At 41.2% G+C, this 26,366-nt stretch overlaps 1 protein-coding gene across 1 annotated transcript; it reads left to right on the top strand.

Annotated features, from left to right (window-relative positions):
* Positions 1-1,219: 1,219 nt before the first annotated feature.
* DSG2 (desmoglein 2) lies at positions 1,220-26,366 on the top strand. Its single transcript, XM_029959379.1, has 15 exons — positions 1,220-1,510; positions 7,964-7,999; positions 8,884-9,018; positions 9,977-10,135; positions 10,397-10,541; positions 11,754-11,914; positions 12,741-12,875; positions 13,019-13,204; positions 14,255-14,514; positions 15,343-15,485; positions 16,121-16,348; positions 18,290-18,520; positions 19,656-19,802; positions 20,826-21,160; positions 23,184-26,366. The coding sequence occupies exons 1-15, from the start codon at positions 1,220-1,222 to the stop codon at positions 24,204-24,206; spliced, it is 3,615 nt and encodes a 1,204-aa protein (XP_029815239.1). The 3' UTR covers positions 24,207-26,366.

Here is a 26,366-nt window from a genome sequence, read left to right as displayed (position 1 = left end):
AAGATCCTCAGAGCAGCTCAGGGTGTTCTGTTGTGTGAATGTACACAGTTCTGTCTGGTTACAAAGTGATCAGTCCAGTGCAGTGCTTTAGTGTCAGAACAAACAAAGAATCCAAGAACCCTTAATACTGTGTGTTTCACATGTTTTTTGTTTATGCCTTTTGTTTTCTTTAAATTAAGAATTTTTTTTTTAATGCGGGGTATCAGCAAATTCTGTAAATTGTGATATTCTAAGTAAATAACACAAAGAGATATACATAACCTTCAGAATAACTTGTGAGGTAAAGCTGTTTCCCTCGTGATGCCCATGGATATTACAATTGTTGCAACTGACATCACACACAATATGAAATTATTTATTGTGCACTGTTGCAACATGTAATAAAGGGACATAATGTGATTGGAAGGACTCCCATACGGCTGGTTCCCCTCTCCGAGCCCTAACAGTATCACACACAGTATCACAACGAGCGGCTTCAAAAATTACTTACCACAATTGACTGTGATCCTGGAAAGATTAACTAGGTAACTGCCTCAAAGAAGAGAGGATGCACGGGAAGCACATTTAATTGTTTCGCCATCACGAAGAATCAGCTATGCCTTCATAAGCATCAATTAATCAGGTGTATCCAGTACAGATCTCTGCCAGATAAGAGTAGGAAGGGTATGGCTCGGAGCGCAGAAAAATGAGGCTTACAGGGACGGCTGTACTAAAAACGCTCACAATTTTATTTTCCCATGAGACTGCGCTCCCTCTATAAGTTGCTCGTTAGTTTATTAGTTTAGTGTCACAGCTGCCCTGCATGCCTCCTGCACGGTCCGGCTCGCTCCCCGTGGCGGAAGGGAGGAAATAAAACGCAAACTTCGGAAGCCCTTTGGGCGTTCAGCCGCAGCTTCCCGAGGGCTGCGCTGGCGGCACCGCCCCGTCCCTCCTCAGGCTCCCCGGCGGAGCTCGCTGGGGCGGACGGGGACCTGCCGGCACGCGGACGGGACTCGCCCGAGGGTGGGACGGACGGCGCTCCCGAGGGTGGAAGGGACGGGCGGCGGCTCGGAGGCCGCGGTGCCCACTTGCCCCTCCGACGTCCGGCCTCGCCTGGCACACCTCCACCCACCCGCGGATACTTTGGGCGCCCCTGGACGGGCCGCCGGCATTTCCGCGGTGGCGCGGCATCCGGAGGAGTGGCCCCCCCTGGTGTGTCCCACGGCGGAGTGCCGTGGCCATGTCGCGGGGCCCCGCCGCGGCCGTGCGGCTCCTGGCGCTGCTGGTGAGTCCTGGGATGGCGCGGGGGTTCCCCGGTACCGGGGCGGAGGTTGCTGTGCGGGAAGAGGGGCGCGGGGGTGGATACCCGCCGCGGGGCTTGGTGCTGCGGCGCCGGGGAGAGGTGTTCCCGTCGGGTTGGTTTGGCAGCCTTCCCACCACCGGCCTGCCTGTGGCTGGAAACGAGTTTTCTTCCTTTCTTTGGGAATTTGATAAAAGTCATCGCCGTTTGATCGTCCGAAAGCAAGTGGAGGTAGAAAATCCCGACAGGAACGGTATCTGGGATGGGTGGGGTTGCTGAGGCGCTGGGAGGAACAGGAATACAGTGAAAGAGTTCACATTATTGCCGTCTTCATGTTCAGCATATTATCTGTACTAATAAATTGCACTACCCTTTTGAGGGAATAGTGCCAGGAAGGGAATACGAATCAAAAAGTTTAGAAGTCTCTATCGCCTTAGAGAAATTACTATCTTAATAATCCAAGACACTTCAGGCTTCCTGCCCCTCCCCGCCCTCACTATTTTTCAGCCATCAGCCTTTAGACCTTCCATCCTATGAAATACTTTTTCAGGCTAAAAGCAAGGGCTGTCACATAACACACTGAGACCAAAACACCTGGTTTGTTGGATTTGGAATGACGCTTTCTAGGTGTTTCTAGCTGGTTTACAGCAAGCTCTCTGTCAGAGAGCCTTTCCAGGCTGGCAGAATGCCTACGGAAGTCCGGCCGCCACCGCTCACACAAAGGTGCAGGTGGAGGCCAGGCCCTGGGCTGTGCCCTGAGCTGCTGAGCAGGGATCAGTAATGGCTCATTGCATGGTGAGGATGGAAGGTGTTGAGGATTGGGACCTCGCTCCCTGAGCTTGAGGTCCTGCAAAATCAGATTTGTTATCTGGAGAACTGTTGTCTGATAACTTTGATATAGACATATGGTTGTCCACAAGTCAGCCAGCAACAGTTAACCCCATTTTTTACAGCAAGCTAGGAGTTAGTTTGGTTGGAAAATGTTTAACTCTCATTTTGTCCAAAAGAACAGTGGAAAAACCTGTGGAGTGCTACTTGTGCAAAAGTTTTCACCAGTTCTTTGTGTAATACCTGAAGCCACACCATCATCCATTTTAATAGGCTTGCGCTGGCTCAGGATGCTGTTAGTTTTGCCTGAAGAAAATTATTTTTCTCAATTCTAGTCATCCTCAGTCTCAGCTAAAGCTGGGGCAGGGTATGGTGTACTGAAAGTCAACTCAGTTTGATGCCTAAAAGCCTCATTGTTGAATAGAATATTAGAACAAATAAGGCTGCCTTAGTTGGTTGGTGTCAGAAGAGAGAGAGAGGCACTGCTGGGTTTTGCACTTTTGGTTTTTTGATTTACTTTTTTTTCCTGATCTGGACAGAGCCATTCATGTGGTAGAAAGTCAAGTTGCTTCTTCAAGGGTTTCAGATTAGTGTCATTTATTTCTTATTAATCTTAAGAAACTGCTGAAAAACAAGGCTAGTCTAAAAGTAGTGTCTTCTCAAAGCATCTTCTATCTTAGACACAAAAAAATAGGAAGTTCTTCCTCTCCCAGTTTTTCCTGGAAGTATCTCTCGGTGCTCCCTCCCTGCCTGCAGGCTGCCTCCCTGTATCATCATCCCTGGGTACCTCACAGAGGTCACGGCAGATTTCCCCTGGTCCCTGCCTCTGACCCTTTTCCAGGAACGTTTGGGTGTGCTGAATGGTAGTGCACCCGTAGGGTTGGGCTTGACTTGGTGCATGTCCAGGGCACACACCCAGAGCCATGGGCCTGCCAGGTGGGCATGGCTATCAAGGATTATTAGACTGGGAAGTTTCTCAGTCATTTCTAAAGAGGGTGGATATCATGTCTTCAAGAGAAGAAATCTTAGAACACTTCCTGCATTTGAGTGAGAGTTGACAGATGTATGAATCTTACTATGGGAGTAGCAAAATTTACTTATTCTCTGAATGTCTTCCTCAGATTGTACTTCATTGATGTTTGGGATGTTAGACGTAGTCTGGGTATGGTGAAATTCAGGCTGAGTACATTAGGTCACTACTGTAATGTCAGAGCCAGTAGCAGTTAATTTTCAGAAGTCATAGAAACAAGTTAAATAAAAAAATACCGCAACATGATACTTAGTTTTGCAAAGAGCAAAGGTGAGCTAATTCAAAGCAGCCCAGCTTCTGTTACCAGTAACATGTTGAAACATGGTAAAAGTTATTAACAAGCATCTGTGCATTGATTCAACATTTTAATATTGTTCCAAAAAGCAGGGGAAACCAGCTATGGTGAGGTCTGAAGGCAGCTGAGAAATCCATAAGATCTGGTATTTTATCCATCCTATTGAACTAAAGTGGTGTGTAATTTCTGATACCAGACTTCAGAATAAAGTGAATCTGTCCAAGAGAGAGTAGAGGAAAGTGAAAAAATGCAATCTGAAGCCACAAAATCGTGCTTTATGATTTTTGAAGGGAAATTAAAGAACTGAGAACTGAGAAAAGACAGAAAATGTAAGTTTGAAGATACATGAAAGGTAATTGTGAAGAAAAGGGAATTGCATTGTACAGTGAGAGCATTGTCGACATCTCAATATAGATGTTTGAGTTTCTGTTATGGTAAATGGAGATGCATAGGATGCTGAGTACACTTGTTCGGTTGGATCAAATTGTGCTTTCGAAGCAAATCTCCAGTGTGAATTTTATCTCTCCTGGGAGAGATAAAATATATGTTGGGAGATGCATCAATCTGCTTGTGGATGTTTGATCTGTGGGACCAGACTAATTCTATTCTGAAGGAAAACCATCAAAACACAGGTTGTGTAGTGTTGGGATCTCGGTGTCAACTTCTTTGATCTAGAAATTCTCCCATACTGGGTTTATAAACTAAACATACTTACAGTCAGTAGTGCACAGAGAGAAGTAGATATGGGCTGGTTTTGGGGCAAGTTGAACTACACTTTATCTCTTTGTATTGGCTATATTTCTGCTGATTATAACAGAAGTTTAGGCACTTAGCTTTTATTTATACACATAAATTTGTGTGCCTTACTCTGAAACTGAATCTCACACAAGCAGCAATATAGTCAACTTGCAAAGAGCTAAAAATTAGGATAATACAATGAAGATAAAAATTAATGAAGGCTTTCCATCTGTAAGACTATCTAGGCACCACCTTAGGTTAGTGAGGCTGAGGGACCTCCATCGCTCATTTTTAAGAACAGGATAAGCAGTTGTCAGGAAGCACTTGGGTGTACTTTGTCTTTCAACAGGGCCAGGAGATGTACTAGTAGATAACCTTGGATGGTCCCCCTTGTTTGCTTCTCTAAGGTCTTCACTTGTCCATCATCTTCAACACCAAACTGACTCATGGAAGGTACAAGCTCCAAATCTCCCAACACAGAGCATACAGGAAAGATCACATTTCTAGGAATTACTGTTTCATGGTGTAGTGAATGCAGACACATACCTTCTTGGTTACTCAGTCTTTATATCTTTACAGTTTAAGCTGTACGTTGAAACTCTGTCCTACAGTCACTTCCTGACTATATATGAACAGGAATTTGGGCAAGAGCAGCCTTGCATGTCCTATACACAGCAGTCACTCCCTTCTTTCCCATGGCTTCTTGCTGATTACTGCTGCCATCCTGTAGTATTCCATTCCAATTTTGTTACTTCAGGCCTCACTTTTTCCACCTTGTGTTTTGTAACCATCCAGTTTTCTTCTGACAATGCATTCTCAGCTCTGTCATCAACAGGTGTCATCAGTAGATGTCTGGGTTTTGTGCCAAGGCTATGATTCACAACAAATGACAGACAGAGCTTTCCTACTCTTACTAAGCCATTTAACAGAAGGCAGCTATAGGGTATTATAAAAAGGGGAGAAATTCAGAATTTAATGCCTGTTGAATATGTGACGTTTCACTTGTCCTTGAAGAAAATGTCACTAAGAAGTGCTTTTTTTCCTATTTAAAATTTTTGGAACCTTTAAAAAATTTCAATAAAAAAATGTGAGATCCTTTTATATATTTGTTCCACATTTATTTATGCATCTTGTAAATAAAATTGCCGTTCTTAAACATTTTTTTTGGGTGTCTTTTAAGTCCCTTATGAGGCTCCGTGTGGACTACAGATTCAAAAGGGCAAGAGCAAAAGTATTTTTTACTATTTTAGCAGTAAACTACAATGTTTTGAAGCCATTTGCTACTGTGTAAACAAATTGATTTTTACTTTTACTTGTTTTAATGAAAGACTTTCTGTCTGTAATGACTGATGGAATTTTCTACACTTTCGTGATATGCATCTCAGTGGAAGATCTGCTTATTTTTGAACTTCAGACGCTTTTGTTTATACTGGATACTCTCGGGTTTCCAGTGCAAGGAAACTTCTCACCACATACCTCTTATGTTTATTCAGTATTGAGGTAGAAACGCTTCTTCAGTTTAACAGTAAGAACAACCAAGGATGTTTCCCATGACATCTTGACAATTATTCACAGAATCACAGAATATGCTGAGTTGGAAGGAACTCACAAGGATCATCGAGTCCAACCCTTAGGCCCCTCACAGGACCATCCCCAAGAGTCCCACCATGTGCCTGGGAGCATCATCCAAATGCTTCTTGAACTCTGTCAGGCTTGGTGCTGTGACTGCTTCCTGGGGAGCATGTTCCAACACCCAACCACACCTTTCAAAAGAGTTGTAGCTTCTGTTGGAATATCTTGACTATAAAGCAAAATTCTCCTGTCACTCTTGGTGGTATAATCTCATTCATGAAAATAAATTTTGGAAATCCATACAATTAATAAAACAAAATAAGACTAAGAATATTCATGACAACAGCTTGGTCTAAGGTGTAAGATCCTGTAGCCTTCATGATGCATATCCATTAGGGAACTTACTGCTTGCTAATTTTTGTCTTCGGAATATCATCATGGCTGGGCTTCGTGAACAAAGATTTGGGAAGGGTTCTACCCACATTTGTTACAGGCACGCTGGTGGCTAAAAAGGCCAATACGAGATAGACACGTCCGGTTGCAAAAGGCACAGCAGAAGAACTCCTTAGGTGGTATATTCTGCAAGGCACGATTCTTTCTGCGTTGTCTTTTCTCCTCAAGAGTGATCCTGCGTGCATTCTCAAAAGCATCAGCAGCATTAGAGATGGTGTGTCTCCAGCCCTCCCGGTTGGAGGCCAGAGTAGACCAGTTATGGTGATCAATATGGCCAAAGATGAGATGTTGTTTCAGGGAGTCCTTGTATGTTCTCTTCAGGGCTCCTCTCATGTGGCAGCCAGTGGCAAGTTCACCATAAAGCAAGATCTTAGGGAGGTGGTGGTCCTTCATCCTGGAGACGTGCCCTGCCCAACACAGCTGTGTTCTCAGCAACATGGCCTCAATACTTGTGACTGCTGCTTGTTCTAGAACAGATGTATTAGTCACATAATCTGCTTCAGAATATATACATTGGGAAAATTATCATTTGAAAAAGAGTTTTGTTGTGCAAGTTGAAACAGAATTCTACTGTATTGCTCAACACAGTCCGCTGCATTGTGTGGGGAAGAGATAACATCTTTTTTAAAAGAAGAAGCTGTCATCAATTCAGTAATCAAGGCTGAGTCAGAGGGAGGAATAGGCAAATAGGCAGAACCCAGTCAACAGACTAGAAACCAGTCAAAGAGAATATAAAGAAATACTCCTTGACTTATTTGGGTAGAAAATCACCTTTTCTGAACTTGCTTTGCCTTAGCAGTGGTATGCCTAAAAAAATAATCAGTAGGTAGTAATAGTTTTGAGAATAATAGCAGTATTCTCTACCTATACAAAGCACAAAAACTTGATTTGTAGGTTTCATCTGCTGTAATAGCCTACGTTTTGTTGGTGCTGTTTCCCTACACCTACATTTTTTGCAGTTTGAGGGATGTTGGTACTTGCAGAGTCTTTGGTGCCTGGAGAACGGACATAAACATGAGGTCTCTGGTAATTTGGCTGCGGCTCCAGTTCCTTCCAGCTGGAATTTGGCACCTAACTGAGGTGTAGCTGTCCTGGTGCCTGTAGAGGTGGGCAGTTGCAATACTGAATTTTGGCTTGTAAGGTTTTCGTCAGAGCAAGTGTGGTTTTCTTGCTAGCATGCACATGCCTGTGTCATGTTTAAATACATGATGCATGTATACCATTTATCCTCCCAACACGGTGCTAAGTCATGTTTTTTTTGGGTAGTCCTTGCCTTTAAATATTATTTATCCTGTTTTGTTCTCTGATGTGACTGGTAACCCGCCACAGCCGCAAATCCATGGTTTGCCCAGAAGAGGGATCTCCTCTGGAGTGCTACTGTCAACTAGCACTTGTTTCGATCAATAGCAAATTCTCATCAGTTTGGAATAATGAAGTGTTATTTAGCACTAAGGAACGGCTGTTTGAAAACTACTATAAAGTCTACATTCCTTAGAAAAAAAATTACTAATTTCTTATAATCTGTTCCGTGATGGAAGAAAAGTGAAAAATTAATAATTATTTTATTATAGTATGTGTTTTTAATGTCAATGGTTATGGGTGAATTTTTCAGAAGCTGTTATGGGTAAATAATAAATATTAATTTATAGAGGTCAGAAGCCTTTTCCTTATGGCTTTGCTGTTCTTATGAGGGAGGTCATGTCAGTTAAGTTTTAGTACTGCTAAAGTGACATGGAATTAATAATGGTTATCATAATTTCCATTGCAGATCTGTTTGAGTTGTGGAAATGGACTCTACGTGAAGGTAGGATACAATGGAAAACTTTTTATTTATCTGTGCCCAAAGAAGTGTTCTCTGAGCAAAGTGACAAAGCCATGCCTTACTTCAGTTGACAAATATCTTGAATTTTACCATTTTCTGAAATGTGAAAGCTGCATAATGGATAAAGAAATGAAAGCTGACATTAAGTTAATAGACTCCTACATCCATCACACTAAGTGGCATTGAACTTTGAGAAAACTTCCCCTAAAATATTAAGTTTGTAAATAACGTTTGTGAAGTCTGTAAATGAAAACAACCACTATTTTATTGCATATGTTAATTGGAAATGTTTCCAGATGTTAATTGGAAGTCAACAGAGACAGTAGAGACTTAAGCTGGACAGAAGGATGACGGGTGTCATGCAGAGGGACAATGAGAGGTAGCTGAGCAAGGATAGCAGAGGCATTTGAGTGAGTTGAACTGAGGCCTGATATTTCACATATTCTGTTTCAGAGAGAAGTTTGAGTACAAGGCAGTATTGGTGGGATGGTAAACACAGTGATAAGGAGAAATGGTGGTTCAGAACAACCTTAATACCAAAATTTTTCCCAGATCTGATGACTAGCATTGAAATCTTCCTGATCAGATGTATTTTCACCAACCCCTGGTCATGGGAACTTGCTCATATATTTAAAGCATGTCTTACCTGCTTCTGTCTTGATTAAAAGACTAATGTAGTTTCCCTCTTCAAACAACTTGAGGAGCTCTTAGATTGTAACTGAAAAGGCTGATGCTGCTCCACAATTTTGAAGTCACTAGCTATTGGAAGTGCACAAGCTATTCAGAATTCTGGGCTACAGCAGCAATAAAGCATTTATCTGAAATGGCTAAATGTAATGCTGACATTCAGTCTTGTTTTTTCACAGGTTTATAATCGAAATGACAGGAGTGGCATGTTGTCTCATCCCAATAACCTAGTCAGGCAGAAGCGAGAATGGACAGTCCCTCCAGCCTTCATACGGGAGGAAGAGGACAATTCCTATAAGAATCCAATTGCTAGAGTAAGCCCAGAAAAGAGATTAATACGGAATAGATATAAAAACAGAGATTAAAATGTAAAATAAGGGTGTGGCTGCCCTAAAAACACATGCACAAGTATTTCTTTAATTTTAAAGGACTGTTGGATGTCAGTTGAATGTCGCCATATTTCCTTCTGTTTCCTTCCTTCATCAAATGTATTATGAAGCCTGATTTGGCTCAGTCTCATCTTTTCCCAGCCCCAGTTTTGATTAAACTTTTGGGAATGCAGTATCTTTGAGCTTTTTCACTCCACCACCCCTACTCAGCTGTGGTTGAACTTGGCAAATGGGTCCCGAATATGCAGATGGTGATTGGGCAGGAGGGTGTAAATAGAGCATGATTATATATGCCTAGTCTTTTAGGAAACAGAGCTAAAAGTGACCAAGGCGTTATCCTTTGTGCAAGAGTGATCTGCAGTTGGTTCAGCACCAGTTGAAACCTGGATGCACCACAGCTGTCACTTCAGCATACAAAGTGACTGCAGGTCATAGCTGGCTGTTACCCACTACTGGGGCTGCCCCTTGATGGTGGTGCTGGCCCAGTGCACATGTGCTTTTCCAAATGTTTTGGGTATTTTCTGACAGCAGGGAAAGGGTTTAATCTCTAGTCTATGCAGCCTCTTGTACCTGTTCATCTCCAGGACTGTCCATTCTTCTACCCTATCACTTCTCCATTCTGGTCATATTCACTAGCTTAGATCTGATCTTCTAGGTCATCTCCCTGCTCCAGATGTTTCTCCTTTCCCTGAACCGGATCCTCAAACAGAACATGCAGCTCTTCCTGTGTTCATCTCAACATCTTCACAGTCAAAGGAGTGCAGTGAAATGTGTTTAATATTTGCTTTTGTTTCCTCATTACAAAATAGCAAAAATATTTTATTGCGCTTTTATACATGGTTTTATTTACTGAGTGCTATTTAATCTGTTATATTCCTGCTAGATACATTCAGATCTTGAAGATACAGGGATAGTAGTAACTTACACTATATCTGGTCAAGGAGTAACAGAACCCCCTTATGGATTATTTGTTATCAATGGAAAGACTGGAGACCTGAACATAACAGGAAGGGTGGACAGAGAAAAGACTCCAATGCTCCTTGTAAGTTGAAAATTAATTTTTTCCTTATAAGTGCCCTCCTGTTCATTTTTTTACTTACTGTCTTCAAATGTGTTTGCTTGAAATATTGTTAATATTTCTGGATATTTTTGTGTGTATGCATGCTTCTATTTCTAAGCATATACTTATATAATGTCTAGATTTTGTTATATATAATATATGTATTTCTATTTTGCATATGTATTTATGTGTTTACAGTCACTCATTGGGTGTGCTTATTGTTTCTGTTTGTGTTATTATCAGCTCAGAGGTCATGCACTAGATAAGAATGGGGCAAAACTGGAAGAGCCAATAGATCTCCCAATTAAAGTTGTGGATATAAATGACAATTTTCCAGTGTTTTCACATGAAGTTTTTGTTGGTTCAATTGAAGAATTAAGCGAAACAGGTAACTTATTTTTAGATTTTTTTTTTCATTTAGCTTTTCCCAACACATGCAAGAGCACAGGTGTATATGCACTTCTCAGCAGTATATCTGCAGTAACAAGGGTACATTATCTTGCTGACATAAGCCAAATTATCCATATCTGAATGCAAGCTTTTATTCAAGGCTAAGCTGTGTGGTATGATTAAGGGAGTCCACCTAAAGGCAACAGAGAACAATATTTCCTCTTGTGACACCTTTGGTTTGATATCAAAGCTTCCACAAATCCAGGAACCAGAGTTCTTCAAGAGGAATTGCACAGAACATGCAATCTGCCTTCTGGCCTAGCGGTCACAGCCTATTTGGGAGGGACTTCACTCTGCCATGCTCATCCAAAGCCCTGCTTTGTCTATGGGCTGGAGAGGTATTTTGCTGTTAAACACATATGTCTGTGCCATAACCATTGAAGAACAAGTTAATACCCATTTTTCTATTGACATCAGTAAACATAAGAGCAACAGATTATTTCCAAGAAGATAAGAAAAGCTGGAATAAAACAACCTAATAAATACCTGACATTGTGTCCATTTCAGTGTCATGATAATTTGAAGAAACAAATTCTTGGGTAAGGTACTGAGTAACCTCAGCAATCTTTCAAGTCAGCAGCAGCTATATGTAATGGCTCTTTTCATGAATTCCCGCTAATGTCAAAACCTGGGCACTGGACACTGAGGTACACACTTTCTCAGAGGACAAAACCCTGAGCCATGAGTTACAAAGGGATTGCACTGTGGGGACCACCATGTATTTTCAGTGAAGCTGTTGGAGGCCATCAATACAGAGCAATTGTATTAACAATGTTGAGGTAGAGGAATTATTAATGCTCCCTTTAGAATATTGTGTGAGGGAAATGTAGCTCATTTTCAAAAACTTAGGCTTTCTGCTCTGTCAGGATTACTGAGAAAATTCAACCTGTTGTTTAATTAGTACATTGAAGTCTGTGAGTTACAGATATGTGGATACAATCTTTTTCTTGGCTGGAGGATAAACTTTTAACATGTACATTTTGGTTTTAAGAACACTTCTTCAGCTGTATTCATTACATAAATAAAGTCAAGAGCATCAGGCAGTTGTGTAGTTCATCTAACAAAATTATTTATTGTTGACATTACAATAAAAATATTTTCCAGTGCATGATTGTATAAACAAGTACTGTATTTTGTTTGCTTTTTCCAGGTACAATTGTAATGAGGATAAATGCAACAGATGCAGATGAACCAAATAACCTAAATTCCAAAATTGCTTTCAGGATTGTGTCCCAAAGCCCTAGCGCTGCTTTCAGTATGGATAAGAATACTGGCGAAGTTCGAGTAGCAAAAATAAATCTTGACAGAGAGGTAAAAATCCCTCCCATTTTTATGTGGTCTTCTGATGCCTGTTGTGTCACCCTCAGCTCAGCCTACAGGGTGAAGAGCTGGCCCTCTTACCTTTTTTCACCTTCCTTGGGATTAAAGCTTTTTCTGGTTGATGCGTGTTTTTCAGGGATAGGGGAAGGAGGTGATGGGATTGAAGTTGTATTCCCCCATTGCCTACCTAGGACAGCACCAGCCTGGTGGTTGTTGCTTTCTGTACCTCCTGTGCAGTCAGGGCAGCAGTTACACAAAGCAAGGGGTCGTTTCTTTCTGCTGGAGAGCATATGGCAAACACAGTGCAGACCGTCACCTGCAACGCTGCTGATTGCACCTGGATTTTTGTAGCCTGCTATGCAAATCGGGGTGCAAAGAATTAGGACAGGTGCTGCTGTGAAACAGCATTTGAAAGCCACGTGTTGCCAGCGATGTCACCTGTGCTTGCAGAGTTTTCCTTGGCCAGCAGATGGGGATGGGGATGTTAGCTCTGCAGCTGAGGGACACAGCTCTGCCTCTAGCCCTGTCCTGACATGCAGATGTCACTGGTCCTGTCCTTGTATATGGCCACTGAATTTTTTTTCCTTTTGCCATGTAAGTACAGTCTAACTCTTTGTGGGGAAGATGCAAAAGTCCCATATCCTTTTCAAAGCCTCAGTTTTACTCCAGCAGAGTCTGTCAAGTTAGTTGTGTGTGAGATGTACTTTAGATAGAGAGGAGTTATAATCGACCATGAGAGATATTACAAAAATGTAATAGAGATATTAGAGAAAAGAATTTTTAGCCTTGATTAAACACTTTTTTCTTACCATGACAGACACAAAGTAGCTATTCTTTGGTGGTGGAAGCAAAAGACCGTGGTGGTCAGTTAGGTGGGAATGCTGCAACATGTTCTTTAGAAATCAAGATTTTGGATGTCAATGACAATCTGCCTGTTGTTGAAAGTCATACAGTAAGTACATTTCTCACAATTTTTGACTTGTTCCTACACCTGCCAATATCTTGTTGCTTAATATGACATTGTGCAAAATTTCTTGCACTGGTGAAATGGGGTAAATCATGACATCCTTTTAAAGAGTAGTTTTTTGATTGCAGTTTGAAGGAAGCATTGAAGAAAACAGAGCAAATGTGGAAATTATGAGAATAAAAGTATTTGACAAAGATGAAGAGTTTTCTGATAACTGGCTGGCAAACTTTACATTTGTTTCTGGCAACGAAGATGGGTTTTTCCGTATAGTAACAGATACCCAAACAAATGAAGGAATTTTGACTGTTGTAAAGGTTAGTATAGATTTTACAGATTCTTCTGTAATTAATAGAATAATTTATTCCATCTAAGTTGACAAAGAAACTATATATATTCAGTTAACATATAAAAATGTACATTTACATGGTGGACACTCCTCCTTTGTCATATTGTTTTTTATGTATTCAGTAATTCTATGCTAATTAATGTTTTTGTCCAGCTCTTCCATTTGCATTCTGTGTGATCTCCAATATATCTAGTAGGCCAGAAGTTCCCAGACTTCACTTGTTATTTGGGCAACAGTGCTAACATATTGTAAACTTTTTGATGTATACATATTTAAAGAAATACAATTTCTTTATTTCCCCTGACCACAGATAACGTTGGAGGCAACACTTGAGCCATGGGCTACAGACTCTTTTATGAATATTCATAAGTTGAAATTATGAAACCATATTCCATAGATGGAAACATGTATTTTACAAATTTCACTTTCCCTTAGTCCACAAGAACTGAAAATGCATGGTGCCTTAAGTACCTTTTTCTTTTCTTCCTTTTTCTTCCTTTTTTTTCCTTTTTTTATTTTTTGTTTTTTCTTTTTTTCTTCTTTTTCCTTTTTTTCTTTTTTTTCAGCTTTGATTTCCTTATCTGAAAGCTGCTAATTGTAAAAAAAAAAAAAAAATAATTGATGAGCATTATTAAGTAAATTCATTGGTTTAAAAAAAAACCCAAAATGTAAAATTGGAAGAGATAAATAATTGAGCACTGATTCACTGCAAGTACAGGCAAAAAATATGGTAGGACTCCTTGCATGTACCTTAAATTAGTTTTAATTCAATAATATAAAGCCATGCTTATGGTGTCATCCACTAAAAATAAGAAGAGTGAGAGTAACATGTTAACAAACTTCTTCATACTGTAGCATCCTTACTGCTTAAATATCGCTTAAATACTTCCATTCTTATTACTTCAATAAAGATTCTACAGTATTATTTAAATATTAAATATATGCATGCTGTCTAGATATCAGATTCTGACAAATACCGAATTTTCTTTTATTTTTATTATTTTCTTTATTGCTCTAGGAGCTGGATTATGAAAAAATGCAAAGCATAAACTTGGGCATTGTTGTTACAAACAAAGCAGAGTTCCACAAGTCAATTAAATCCAGTTACAAAGCACAAACAATTCCAATCAAAATTAAGGTGATTAATGTGCAGGAAGGCCCTGTGTTCCCTGGTGGCACAAAAATTATTGGAGCAAGTGAGAAACTGCAGATTAAACAGGTTATTGGGCAGTATCAAGCCTACGATGAAGACACCGGAAAAATAGCAGAGCGCATTACGTAAGGATTTTTTTTAGCCATCATAACTGAGTATGTTAGAAGTCACATCTTATTGTAAAAATGTGCATGTTGAACTGAAATAATTTCAAAGGCAAGAATTTTCTACTAAGCATAATTCACACCTTAAACTAAATCATTATCATCTTCTTCAGTATTCTATTATGCAATATTCTTTTGTAGTACATGGTGAGACGTGAGTGTTTAGGCTGAAGCTGTACATCCTTGCACAGTGTTTGTCATGCCTGTCTACTTTCAAGAGTAGATTTACCCATCTGATTTCATTGTCTCCAGAAACATTAGGAAGAAATATGCAGAAACATCAATCAGTAGGACAGAAAAGGTGTACCATAGATATGTCTGCATGTGTGTGCTTGGATTTTGAATCATAGCTCTTCAGCTAGAATGTTATTGAATCACCACCATAGCTTTTACAAATGGTGTACAGCAGAGTTGCATAGCCCCTCTCTCCCATGCCCGTAGTACAGTGTCTCCTGGGTGGCTGATACTCAGCTTTCGCTGAGAGCAAAGGTGGAGGGGAAGACAGTGACCAGCAGTGCAGCTCCCTCTCCTTTTTGGTCTTGCTCCCTGAGTGTACTTTCTGTAATCTCTCCGCACCTAAATCCTGGCTTTAGGGGAAAAAGCAAGTTTCAACATTCAGCATAGGTTTATAGTTGAAACCAATTACAGTGGCAGGAGCATCAGACCTCAGACCTAGAGATTTGATCTCTGCTTTAAATGAAGAGTAAGCATACTGTAAAGATGTTTTTTCTGATGGTGTTCATTTTCCTCATTATAACTGTGTACATCTTTATGTATGATTTTTATCAGATATGTGAAAGGAAGAGATCCAGCAAACTGGATCACTGTAGACTCAGTCACAGGTGAAATCCGACTTGCTAAAAAACTCGACTACGAATCATCTCATGTAGTAAATGGCACTTACACTATCACCATGTTGGGTGTAACTACTGGTAAGTTGAGAGGGTTTTCTTTTCACCTTAATTGATTTGTTTGCCTTTCTATAACAATAGTTGGTTTAGTCTGCCTATCTTTAAAGTTAGGCACAAAGTGCAGTTTCCCATAGGCTGTGTATTCAGAGGAGAGACACGGGCAACACATTACCATGGAATGGGTTCCCATGGTGCCTGTTTCTCCTCTTTGGCTAGATGAAGGTGAATGTTTCGTGAAAGTTTTGCGAAGGTAAGTTTGATAGGAACATCCCTTGTGAAGGTGGATATTGCCAATATCTCAGTATGCCAGTTAGCAGACTTCATAGTCTCAGCTTTTCTTGAATACTAAGCAAAAAAGAACTTCCCTGAACTTCTTGTGTATGTAATTGAAATTCTCCATTTATAATCTACATGTTACTGTGTAACCATACAGGAAATTTTTTAAAAGTTAAAATAATAAAACAACTTGTCTTTATAAGAACTTTGTCAATATTTTTTATTAACATTGGGAATGAAATACTACTCTCATAAGCTCCACAGAGAGCTCTCTCAACTTACTTCAGTAATGTTGGTGGTTTGGAAAATATTAAGTTTTTTATTTTTAGATTAAATTTTTTGCACAAATCAATTTAATTTTTCTTATTTTAAAATTATAGATTTTCCTAAGAAAACGGTCACTGGCACAGTTGTCATTCAAGTTCAAGATGAGAATGATAACTGCCCAGTTATTGTGAACCCTGTGCAGACTGTGTGTTCAGATGCAAAATTAGTTGATGTTACAGCTAATGATTTGGATGGTTACCCAAATAGTGATCCCTTCAGCTTTACTGTCATTGATGAGCCAGAAGGAACAGCAAAAAAATGGATAATTGCATCCAGAAATGGTAAGAAGATGTATTTTTACTTTCAGTTCTTTGGAGTCCTGGTGTTGTAATTTATTAATTCCAGGCAAACTGACAGTTTGGCTGATTCAGACAAAAAAAACCCTATATATGGAGTCAGGCATTAAGACCATCACTTGCATTCTGCTCCCTTCTCTCCAGAGGTTATAAAAGCAGAGTCATGTTCTCTGGGGCTTGTTGCCTTCCCTCAGCTGGACCATCTTTTCCTGGCTTGATGCCCCATATGAGGCAACCAGGATTTCATAGCTAATGCTGGGGTCAAGCTATCCCCATCTTATCACAGAAAGCATGCAGTTGATGGAGGATGGTTTTTGTTAAAACTGAGCTTGGAGGTGTGATTGTGTTACTGGCTGCAGTTGCTCTAATTTACAAATAAATAAATCTGTCTGCACAGTGGACCTCGAAAAGGAGAAGTACAGTGTAACCTGTCTAAAGATTGTCCAGCATGATAGGAACAAAAGCAAAGCAGAAAGCATAAATAATTTTAACAAGTATTTCAAAATTAAATGAGCATTTTCTTATATTTCCATTCATATCAGCCTGAAAAATGCTCAAAGGAAATGCTTCAGGTAGATTCAAGGCACCAGAAAACAATTTGTTTCCTTCTCAAACTCATTATTCTGCCCTCTGCAATCCTACACTGCAAAGCAATCAGCAGAGGCATCCTAATGGCCAAGTTTAGGACCAAGAAAGAATCTTAGTTTTCATCACCTTGCTTGCAGCCAGACTAGTAGTAATTGTAAGGATCACAGCTTTTCCAAATAGGGTAGCGTTGGCAGCTGGGAACATCATCTGGACATAGACAGCAAGCTGTTCATGAGCCAGCAGTGTGCTCTTTTGGCCAAGAAAGCCAATGGTATCCTGGGGTGCATTCGGGAGAGCATTGCCAGCAGGTCAAGGGAGGTCCTGCACATCCTGCCCTTCTACTCAGCTGTAGTGAGGCCATATCTGGAGTGCTGGGTCCAGTTCTGGGCTCCTTGGTGCAAGAGAGACATGGAGCTTCTGGAGCAGTTCCAGCAGAGGGCAACAAAGGTGATTAAGGGACTGGAGCATCTCTCTTACAAGGAAATGCTGAGAGATCTGGGCCTGTTCAGCCTCAAGAAGAGACGACTGAGAGGGGCCCTCATCAATACCTATAAGTACTTGAAGGGAGGGTGTCAGGAGGGTGGGGCCAGGCTCTTCTCGGTGATGCCACCCACTAGAACAAGAAGCAATTGGCAGAAACTGATTCACCAGAAGTTCCACCTGAATATGAGGAAGAACTTCTTTACTGTGTGGGTGACCGTGCACTGGAACAGACTGCCCAGAGAGGTTGTGGAGTCTCCCTCGCTGGAGATATTCAAGAACTGTCTGGACACAATTCTCTCCCATGTGCTCTGGTATGACTCTGCTTGAGCAGGGAGGTTGGATCCAATGACCCACTGTGGTCCCTTCCAATGTTACCCATTCTCTGATTCTGTGATCTCCTGCCTAGTTGGGCCTTGACATGACACAGCCACAGGAGCAGGTGTTATGTTGGCTCCCTGTTCTCTGCCTGTGGCTACAATAGATTAATCTCCTAAAGATTGAAGCTGGGTTTTTTTGGGTTCAGCCTTTATCTATCTGGATATTGTGGTTGATACTGTATAGGTGATTGGACTTCCATAGTAAGTCTCTGGTGGTGTGAAACTTCAAAATTATGTGAGGCTGCAAGCGAGCATGGCTGCTTTGTTACCAGCATGAATTACTTGATAAAAATGAAAGCACACGTACTGTAAATAGCAGCAGCTAATTAAACTTAATTCCGTTGCATTGGCTAGAGGGGCTTTGTTGGGAGACTGTGAAGGGGTTTTTTTTACTGAGTTTATGGGAGTCAATTTTCTCTCCACTCATTTCTTGTATTTTCTTTTTATTTAACCCCACCCCTGGCCACTTCTGCCTCAGACACAAGCATACAGCTGGTACCACAAAACCTGAAGCCAGGCAGAACTGAAGTTCCCATCTTAATACAGGATTTCCAAGGCCTCAGCTGTGCTGCACCACAGTCTTTGCAGCTGTCTGTTTGTGAGTGTACAGATGACGATGTGTGCCAAGAGAAGTTTATTGGGAATAAGTCAGTGGGTCTGGGACCAGCAGCAGTTGCACTAATCATCTTGGCATTTTTACTTTTGCTGCGTAAGTAATTGTTTCATATTATCTCAGAAGTACTGTAAATATGGTCTGCAAAGCATCAGGAAAGAAATAGTCCAGTTCCCAAGTTTTATCATCTCGATATATTCTGTGTAAACTCCTAGTCTTGTGGGAAGTCATGGCAGATCCCCAACTAAATTTTGGTGATATCAGCGTTTCAACCTCAAAGGATTTCAAGCTGTGCATTTTAAAATTAATATGAACAACTTTAATATTTGTTTATGGTGCTGTAAATAACAGGTGGGGAAGCAGTGAGGAATCCTTTTGGTGTTCCCACGTGTCCCCAGGTGAGCCCTAACTCTTCCTACTCAAACCACAGTGCATTCTCCACTCTCTTCTCTGTCACTGCAGGTCTGCTGCCTTGCTCAGAGCAGCATGTGATGTTGTTCTTTAATGAGACAAAATAGAAGCTCGAAATAAGAGATGAATACTTGTAGTCAGGGTATGGCCATATGTAGCAGTGCTGCATTTAAACTCACAATAATTTATTGCTTGTGCTGGCAGCAATCTAACTGTGATAAAACAAAGTTCATGCCACAGGAATAATATGCTCCACTCCTGAAAGTGGGTTATTTTGAGTTCCCCGGGCAACACTTTAGCCAAGTGAAAAGAGTGGTAAGGTGGAATTTACGTGATGCCATGTTGTTATCTAGTAATAAAAGGACGGGAGGAGTTAGAAATGCTGAGGTTGTACAGTCATATCAGGGCTTGGGTTTGGTATATGAGATCTTTGATAGAAGTGTATCTACCTACATGTGTGATTATCTGCAGGATTCAGGCCCTGACGTGTTAATTGTCAGTTTACTCTCTAGGAAACTGGCCTGGCATATGTTTCTAGTAAATGCCTTTTTTTGGGAACCTGTCTTTAGTCCTTGTCAGCCCTCATACTGATCACTAGCTCATTAAAGATACATTTAGACATGGGAAACTGGCCTGGCATATGTTTCTAGTAAATGCCTTTTTTTGGGAACCTGTCTTTAGTCCTTGTCAGCCCTCATACTGATCACTAGCTCATTAAAGATACATTTAGACATGGGAGCTGGCCATACTTACACTGGCTGTTAGTATGCTTAAGCGCTAACAATCACATAGTTAATGGCAATCTTCTGTTTCCCTATAGTTATTCCACTGTTACTGCTGCTGTGTCCTTGTGGCTCGGGAGCAGTAGGATTTGGTGGAGCAAAAACATTTGCTGCAATACCAGACTGCAGTGAAGCAATGCTGCGTCAGTGGAACAGCGAAGGAGCAGCTCCTGAGGAGAAGGCATGTATCCCTGATAGCATTTCTCTTTGATTTCTGTTCCAGTGTTCATTTTGGCACTTGATGCCTTTTCCACATCACAGGCTGATGTTTTAAAGCTCTACAGAAGATTTTAGCAACACATGAACATTAATTAAAATTAACCCTGTGAGGCTCAGCAAAGGATGTGTGGAAGATGGATTCCACCAGCAGCTGTAGAAAAAGCAACCATAGCACTTTCCATAGGGAAAGCAATCAAGCAAATGTTGATGGTATCTGAGCAGAAGATAGGACTGTGGGAAAACCATCAAATCTATAGAGAGTGAAACATTTGCATTTGCAAGCCTGGAATGTTCTTCACCCCTCTGGGAGCATGGTAAAGCAGAAAGAGAATGGGTTATAAAGCTTAGCTGCTTCTTGTTGGTTTAAAGTTTAAGACTGTGTTTTAAATTACTTCTCTGTGTATTTTCTAAACAGAGGAAACTCTTAATTAAAAAAGAGAAAGGCAGAAAAAAAGTGCAAACCTGCAGAGGGAACAGTGAATGCCAAGGGAAGTTTGCCTTTTGTTGTTGTCCTACAAAACAAAGTTTTCCAAAAAAAGGGCATGACACTGACATGCTTTTGCACAATAACAAAGAAACAGAGGGTGAAAGACTTTGATTTAGGCCCAATGCTCACACCAAATTCTTGTTAAAAGATAATTAACAGGGAAGCCAAACTGCTAGGAAAAAACAAAGGGGGCAGCCTTTTTTTAGTGTTTTGGTTTTTGTTTTGGGGTTTTTTTTATGCTTTCAATCCTCTAAGTTTCAAGAAAACAGTGATCTGTAGAAACATTGCCATGATCCTTCTTGGGAATACAGTTGTGGAAGCTGCACCCTGTTTCAGGACACCTTTCACTCTTTGCAGCAACACGTATAAGTGCAAATTCAAACAAGTCATAAGACAGCACCCTCCCAGGTCCCACCCAGCCCCACTCTGGTTTGGTGAGTTCCATGTGCTAGACAGCGAAGCTTTCATGTCACATCTTAATTTGTCTTATTTATGTAGCCAGTGCTAAGCTTCATTCCACCCACTGCACTGGGGAACTCAAAAGGAGCAACAACAGCAGCAGCAGCAGCAGCAGCAGGAGGAATGAGTGGAGGCGAAACTGTAACAGCAGCAGGCAGCTCTGTCTCTCACGTGGGAGAGCATCACAACACTATAACCAAGGAAAGATGGGAAGAGCAAAGACATCTTCTTTCCAGTGCCGAGCATGGAGCCATGGCAGCTGGAGCGGCTGAAGGCATGGCAGGTATAGAGGGCAAGACAGTGGTGTCTGGAGGAGGACTTGCACTGGGAGCGGCAGGAGCTATGAATGAAGAATTTTTAAGAGACTACTTCAATGACGTAAGCATATGACACAAAAATAACAGTATTTTGATATTTACACTTAGCATTGTGAAAATTTGTTCATTTTACTACAAACACAGATGAGTAGATAATTGTGTATAAACAGTCTTGATACAGTGCCCAATGCTGTATGCATGTGGAGTCAGGGGCATTAAGGATTTTTGGATTAGCCTCATGTGCAAGGCTTAGAGCATGACAGTGCTCGGTTTTATAGCACTGAGTGCTTGCAAGGTGTCCCACAAATAGACCTTCTTCTCAAGGAAGGTTCTTTGGAATGGGATCCAGGAGGCCGTTGCCCAGGAAAAAGCCAGGAGAAAGACTAGATGATCTAAATCTCAGGGACTTAGGCACGTTAATCTGGCCTGTAGGAAGGCACCTGTGACTCATCATGAGTCAGAGCTACAAACTTTACCATGAAGCAGGTTTTGGAAAGATAAGCTAAAGATGTCAAAGTCAGAGGGTGGGTCTGCCTTTTCAAAATAGCTGACTTGTTGTTTGCCCAACAGCCTGGGTAAAGGGCCATTCATCAAAAGCCTGTAAGGCACATGTTGCAATCTCTTTTTTCCTTTTTTTTTTTTTTTATTTACTGACCTAACCATTGGCCAATAGGCTGTTCCTACTCAATGCAAGTATTCCTCTTTGTGTAATGCACATCATTAGTCTTTTGGCTGGTGATCTCCTTATAGTGAAAGTTTCACTTCCATACCTGTACAAACACATTCCAGCTGGCTGGTGATGTGGTTTTGCAGGGGTGTAGCTGTTCAGATTTGAATCACCACCTCAGGCCAGGGAAGAATTTGAGCTTTAGATACTTGTACATCTTGAAGTGCTCTAGCTGCTGGTATTCTGGGTGAACAGACACAACAGTAGCAATCTGCTTTCCTTCCAGTCTTTGTGCTTCCTAATATTAAGACATACTTTAAGCATAGCTGCCTGATGAAGTCCTGCAGGACGGAAATCATACTCAATACTCTGTACAACTCCTGTGAGGCTAAAATATCTCAGATTATAAGGGTGCAGAAACAGACAAATAACCAAACCAAATAGTTTCAGATGTGTGCTAATTTTTGTAGCAGAATCTTGGTTTGTGTGCCTACTCCCAGAATCAAATGCAAATATACATATAGTTGGTTTGGGTCTGGATATATACCACATTACACATATGCCTGAGCTAATATGAACTCTAGAACATAAAATGTGGCAGAAGGGTAGTTCTGAGCACAAACCAGGAACCATATTATATAAAGCTGGTTCAGCAGGCTCAGAGGATTTGGCTGTCTTCACTTCTAGACTTGGAGCTGACACACGCATGTACACAGATACTTGTGCTAGCACCACAGCAGCTCCATTGCAGACACTGCTTTCAGATGGAGCTGACCCTGTAAGCACTGTAGTCAGAACACATGAGCGCTCCGTGTTGCCAAATGTCCTGCATAGTCTAAGAATTTACATGAGTCCATCATGTATGAGACTATGTATCCATACTTACCAATCCATTCGACTTTTTGATTTGTTTGCTGTTGGGCATCTTGGGTGTGATCCTGGAGGCTGTGCTAGTGCAAAGGACCATGGCAGGTGAGAACATGTCAGCATGTACTCATTAAATGTTTGTTTAAATGTTAGAATACTCTCAGGCATGCTATCGGGATTCTTTCACAAACACCTAGTTAGAGGTGAAGTTCATTCACTGACCAAAGTTAAAACAATCTCTTTGTGAATATGGAGCAGTATCACAAATGGCACAACTACTGGAAGGAACAGCAGCAGGTGGTGATAGTATCAAAGGTTTTCAATTTAATCTCAGATTTTTCTTCTCATCAAGTGTGCTTTCAAGTTCAGACCAACTTCAAAAAAGCAAAAAACCCTTTTATGCATGGCCCTCATATGGTTGACACTTTCCGTGGGTTCAGTTAATTTTTTTATTTCAACCTTTTTAACCAAACATTCCTGATTTTTCAAAATTGTTATGTATAGAGCTGACATTGATGAACTTTTGCTTGCTTTTGTTTTCTGTCTGTAGAAAGCTGTCTCTTTTGCGGATGAAGATGAAGCACAAGCTGCCAAAGACTGTCTCCTGGTTTATTCCCAGGGAGAATCAGGCTCCCCTCATGGCTCCGTCGGCTGCTGCAGCTTTATTGAGGGGGATCTTGATGACCATTTTCTTGATGATTTAGGAGACAAATTTAAGACTCTAGCAGAAATATGCATGGGCAGACAGATCAACATGAAAGATGGTGGTTCCATGAGTGAATCAGGTTTCACTCTTAATGACACAAAGTCGCAGTTCTTAGATCAGCAAAATGCTTCTAGCTCTGAACAAGCCTTTGCCTTGGGCAGTCATTTCCAGCCCGCCCCGCCAGTGCACACAGGCAGTGGCACAGGAGAAGACACCTTGTCCAAGGAAGTGGTCACAGAAACAACCTTTTCATCCCGTTCTGGGCAGCACAATGCCCAGCCCCTTCCCACAGCCCACGCGGAGACCAATGTCAGCATGACGCAAACATCCTATTCTGTGGGGGCTCCTGCCCACCCGGCTGGTGTCTTTCTAGACCCCCAGTTTAAGGAGAATGTAGTGGTGACAGAGAGAGTGCTGGCACCTGCATCGAGCATTCAGAGTATGGTAAAAATCCCTGATTTGCCACATGGAAGTAATGTGGTGGTTACAGAGAGGATGGTGAAGTCGGCAGGTGCAGGGCCAGGAGCCCTGATGGTTCAGGATCTTCCCGACTCCAAGTATGTCGTGGTGAGGGAGCGAGAGAGGGTACTTGTGCCTGCTGCAGAGCAGGGCTCACTCAGCTTCCCCACTCCAGCAGAGGAACACAGCATGGTAGTGAATGAAAGGGTGGTAACAGCCTCAGGGCTGCAGAGCAAAGCTGAACAGGCTGCAGGTGCCAGCTTAGGAAGGCAAGAGCATGTGTTGATTACAGACTCTCCACTTAACCTTATGGGCTCCAGCTTAGAAGGGCCATCTCCTGCCAGTGCCACACTGAGCAAGTCTTCCAGGGTCACCAAGTACAGCACGGTGCAGTACACTCGCTCATAGCTTGGCTCCTCACAGGGGTGACAGTGTCCGGCACCCTTGTGTCTGTATGTGTCTTGCCTTGGGCTCTTCCATGAGATCTGAATTTGCTGGAGCTTCCAAAATGACATGTACTCACTTGCACTAGTTTGTATAAATGTGGATTATATGACCAGGAAGCAAGTAAGGAAATCTACTGTTACTATTATGTAACATTGGCAGCAATGCTTTTGAAGTGGGAAGATGTGGAAAATATATTTTTTTTCTTGTTTGCTATATTTATAATTGCTTTTTATTATTCAGTTAGTGTAATAATACCACATTACCAGAGCTGCATAATTACTGAAAACCATGAAAAAAATCTCAAATCTAGTGATGGATAGTAGCATGCAAAGCACAAGTTAGGTTTCTGAACTGCTCTTGAGTGTATCTGCTGAAGTCCTCCCACAAGGTGAATTAATTCTCATTTTGTGTTTGCCACCTATTACCTTGTGGGCCAGGGAAGCTTCTGAGCTGCAGATCTCTGCACCTTGGTGACTTGCTAAGAAATCTCTCGTCCCTGAGAAGCCCAGGCCACCAACGTCAGTACATCTTCAGTGGTGTGTTGATCTCCTGAAGGGATGTCACAACTTCGGGTTATCAGCATTTGTAACTTAAGCAATCAATACTTGCACATTAGCACAGGGGTTAGAGACAGCAAGTAGCAAAAAAGCTGAACACCACAATTTTTTTGTCACCTCAGTGTAAGAATTCTATTACTTGGTGTAGGTCTACACTGACATGGACAAGTAAGCATGGACAAGTACATTTTTCACTGGCTCCTAATTGGTCCTTTATTTAACATATGAGAAACAGCTAAAACTTACCTTACCTTTAGAGGCAGAGATTCAGACAGTGGCTTTGCTAGCAAAGGTTATGGCCCTTAGACATCTGTAGGATCTTATTTACAAGTGCAATTAGGTATTTGCAATTCTGTCTGTGAACTCTCAGATGCAGAAGTGCAGCCTGGTATGTATGAGGTTCCACTGGTTCCAATACAAGAGCTCAGGTGGCCTTTATAGTGCTGAGTAATGGCAGCTTTATTTGGCTCTGACAAGACAAGAGAAAGCTCCCTTTAGGTCTACAACACTTGAGACTACTTTTATTTCCTGGAAGTTTATGTGGTAAAAGCAGAAGACAGTACTGCACTGTTTGGCAGTATGTATATATGCACATGTAAATATTTGTATGCTGTTTGCAACATTTAAAAGTTAATTTTATAAAGAAAAAACTGTCATATACTCCTCATGTTTTCTCAGAGTAGATCAGGTATTGGTACTGTGTTTATCTCATACCTGTGAAATCAGCAAGGTAGTCATATGGTACTGCAAATCCTGTGGATCTGCAGAGCTTTCAGGTTGTCTCCATCTCTCCTGGAGTTTTCCTGCAGCTGCAGTGTTATGTTTTCCACTGATATGTTTTGCCTTTGACTAGAAATGCTTTCAGTGTGTTTCATTTTACTAATAATGATGTAAAAGTTGCTTCAAAAACATAAACATATAAACTAGGAACCATGACTATGCTCAACATGTCAGATGTGCCATTATATGAAGTAGAGTAGTATTTCCAAACAAATCAAACTACTTTCTTGCTTGGACCTTTGGTTATTTCTCTCTTACACTTCGTTTTTAAAATATGTGTATTTACTTTTAAGCAAGCCTGCGGTTCTAAGTGGTCACCACTTTCCTGACTCTCTAATGGAATATCTCTGTGGGTTTATGCAATCTTAAAATAAAGGACTCTACTGTATTTTTTGGTTCTTCATTCAGGCAGCTACCCCAGTTAAAACACTGACATTCCTATTACAAATAAAGAGTTTAAAGATGGAATGAGAACTGGGATTTCCCAAACAGCCTGAAGGAATATATGAAAGATGCAGATATAATAAAAGTTGGTGTCCTGCTAACTTAGAGATTCTGAAAAAACTGTGAATTCTGCCTTCTGGTTAAGTGGACTAAATTCTATAATAATTTGATGCAAGACAACAGCATTCTAGGCACAGTTTTACTGGGCTCTGAGTCAAACTCTTCTGATCAGTTTATACAGACAACATGGCATAAAATATTGTCTCGGTTTTATAGTTGTTAACACATGCAGTTGTTAACATCCAGAAGAAGATGTAAGAGTCACAACTGTGTCACAGAA

The sequence above is a fragment of the Manacus vitellinus genome, unplaced genomic scaffold (assembly GCF_001715985.3).
Source record: "Manacus vitellinus isolate BGI_N305 unplaced genomic scaffold, ASM171598v3 scaffold_1_pilon, whole genome shotgun sequence".
Taxonomy (NCBI): domain Eukaryota; kingdom Metazoa; phylum Chordata; class Aves; order Passeriformes; family Pipridae; genus Manacus; species Manacus vitellinus.
The sequence above is the reverse complement of the archived record's forward strand: the minus strand, read 5'-3'. Positions and strand labels throughout refer to the sequence as shown.

Coding starts and splice junctions, on each gene's coding strand:
- DSG2 (XM_029959379.1), top strand. CDS start 1,220: ATGTCGCGGGGCCCCGCCGCGGCCGTGCGGCTCCTGGCGCTGCTGGTG. Junction 18,521..19,655: donor GGCATTTTTACTTTTGCTGC/GTAAGTAATTGT, acceptor GTTTCCCTATAG/TTATTCCACTGTTACTGCTG. Junction 21,161..23,183: donor TAAGAGACTACTTCAATGAC/GTAAGCATATGA, acceptor TTCTGTCTGTAG/AAAGCTGTCTCTTTTGCGGA.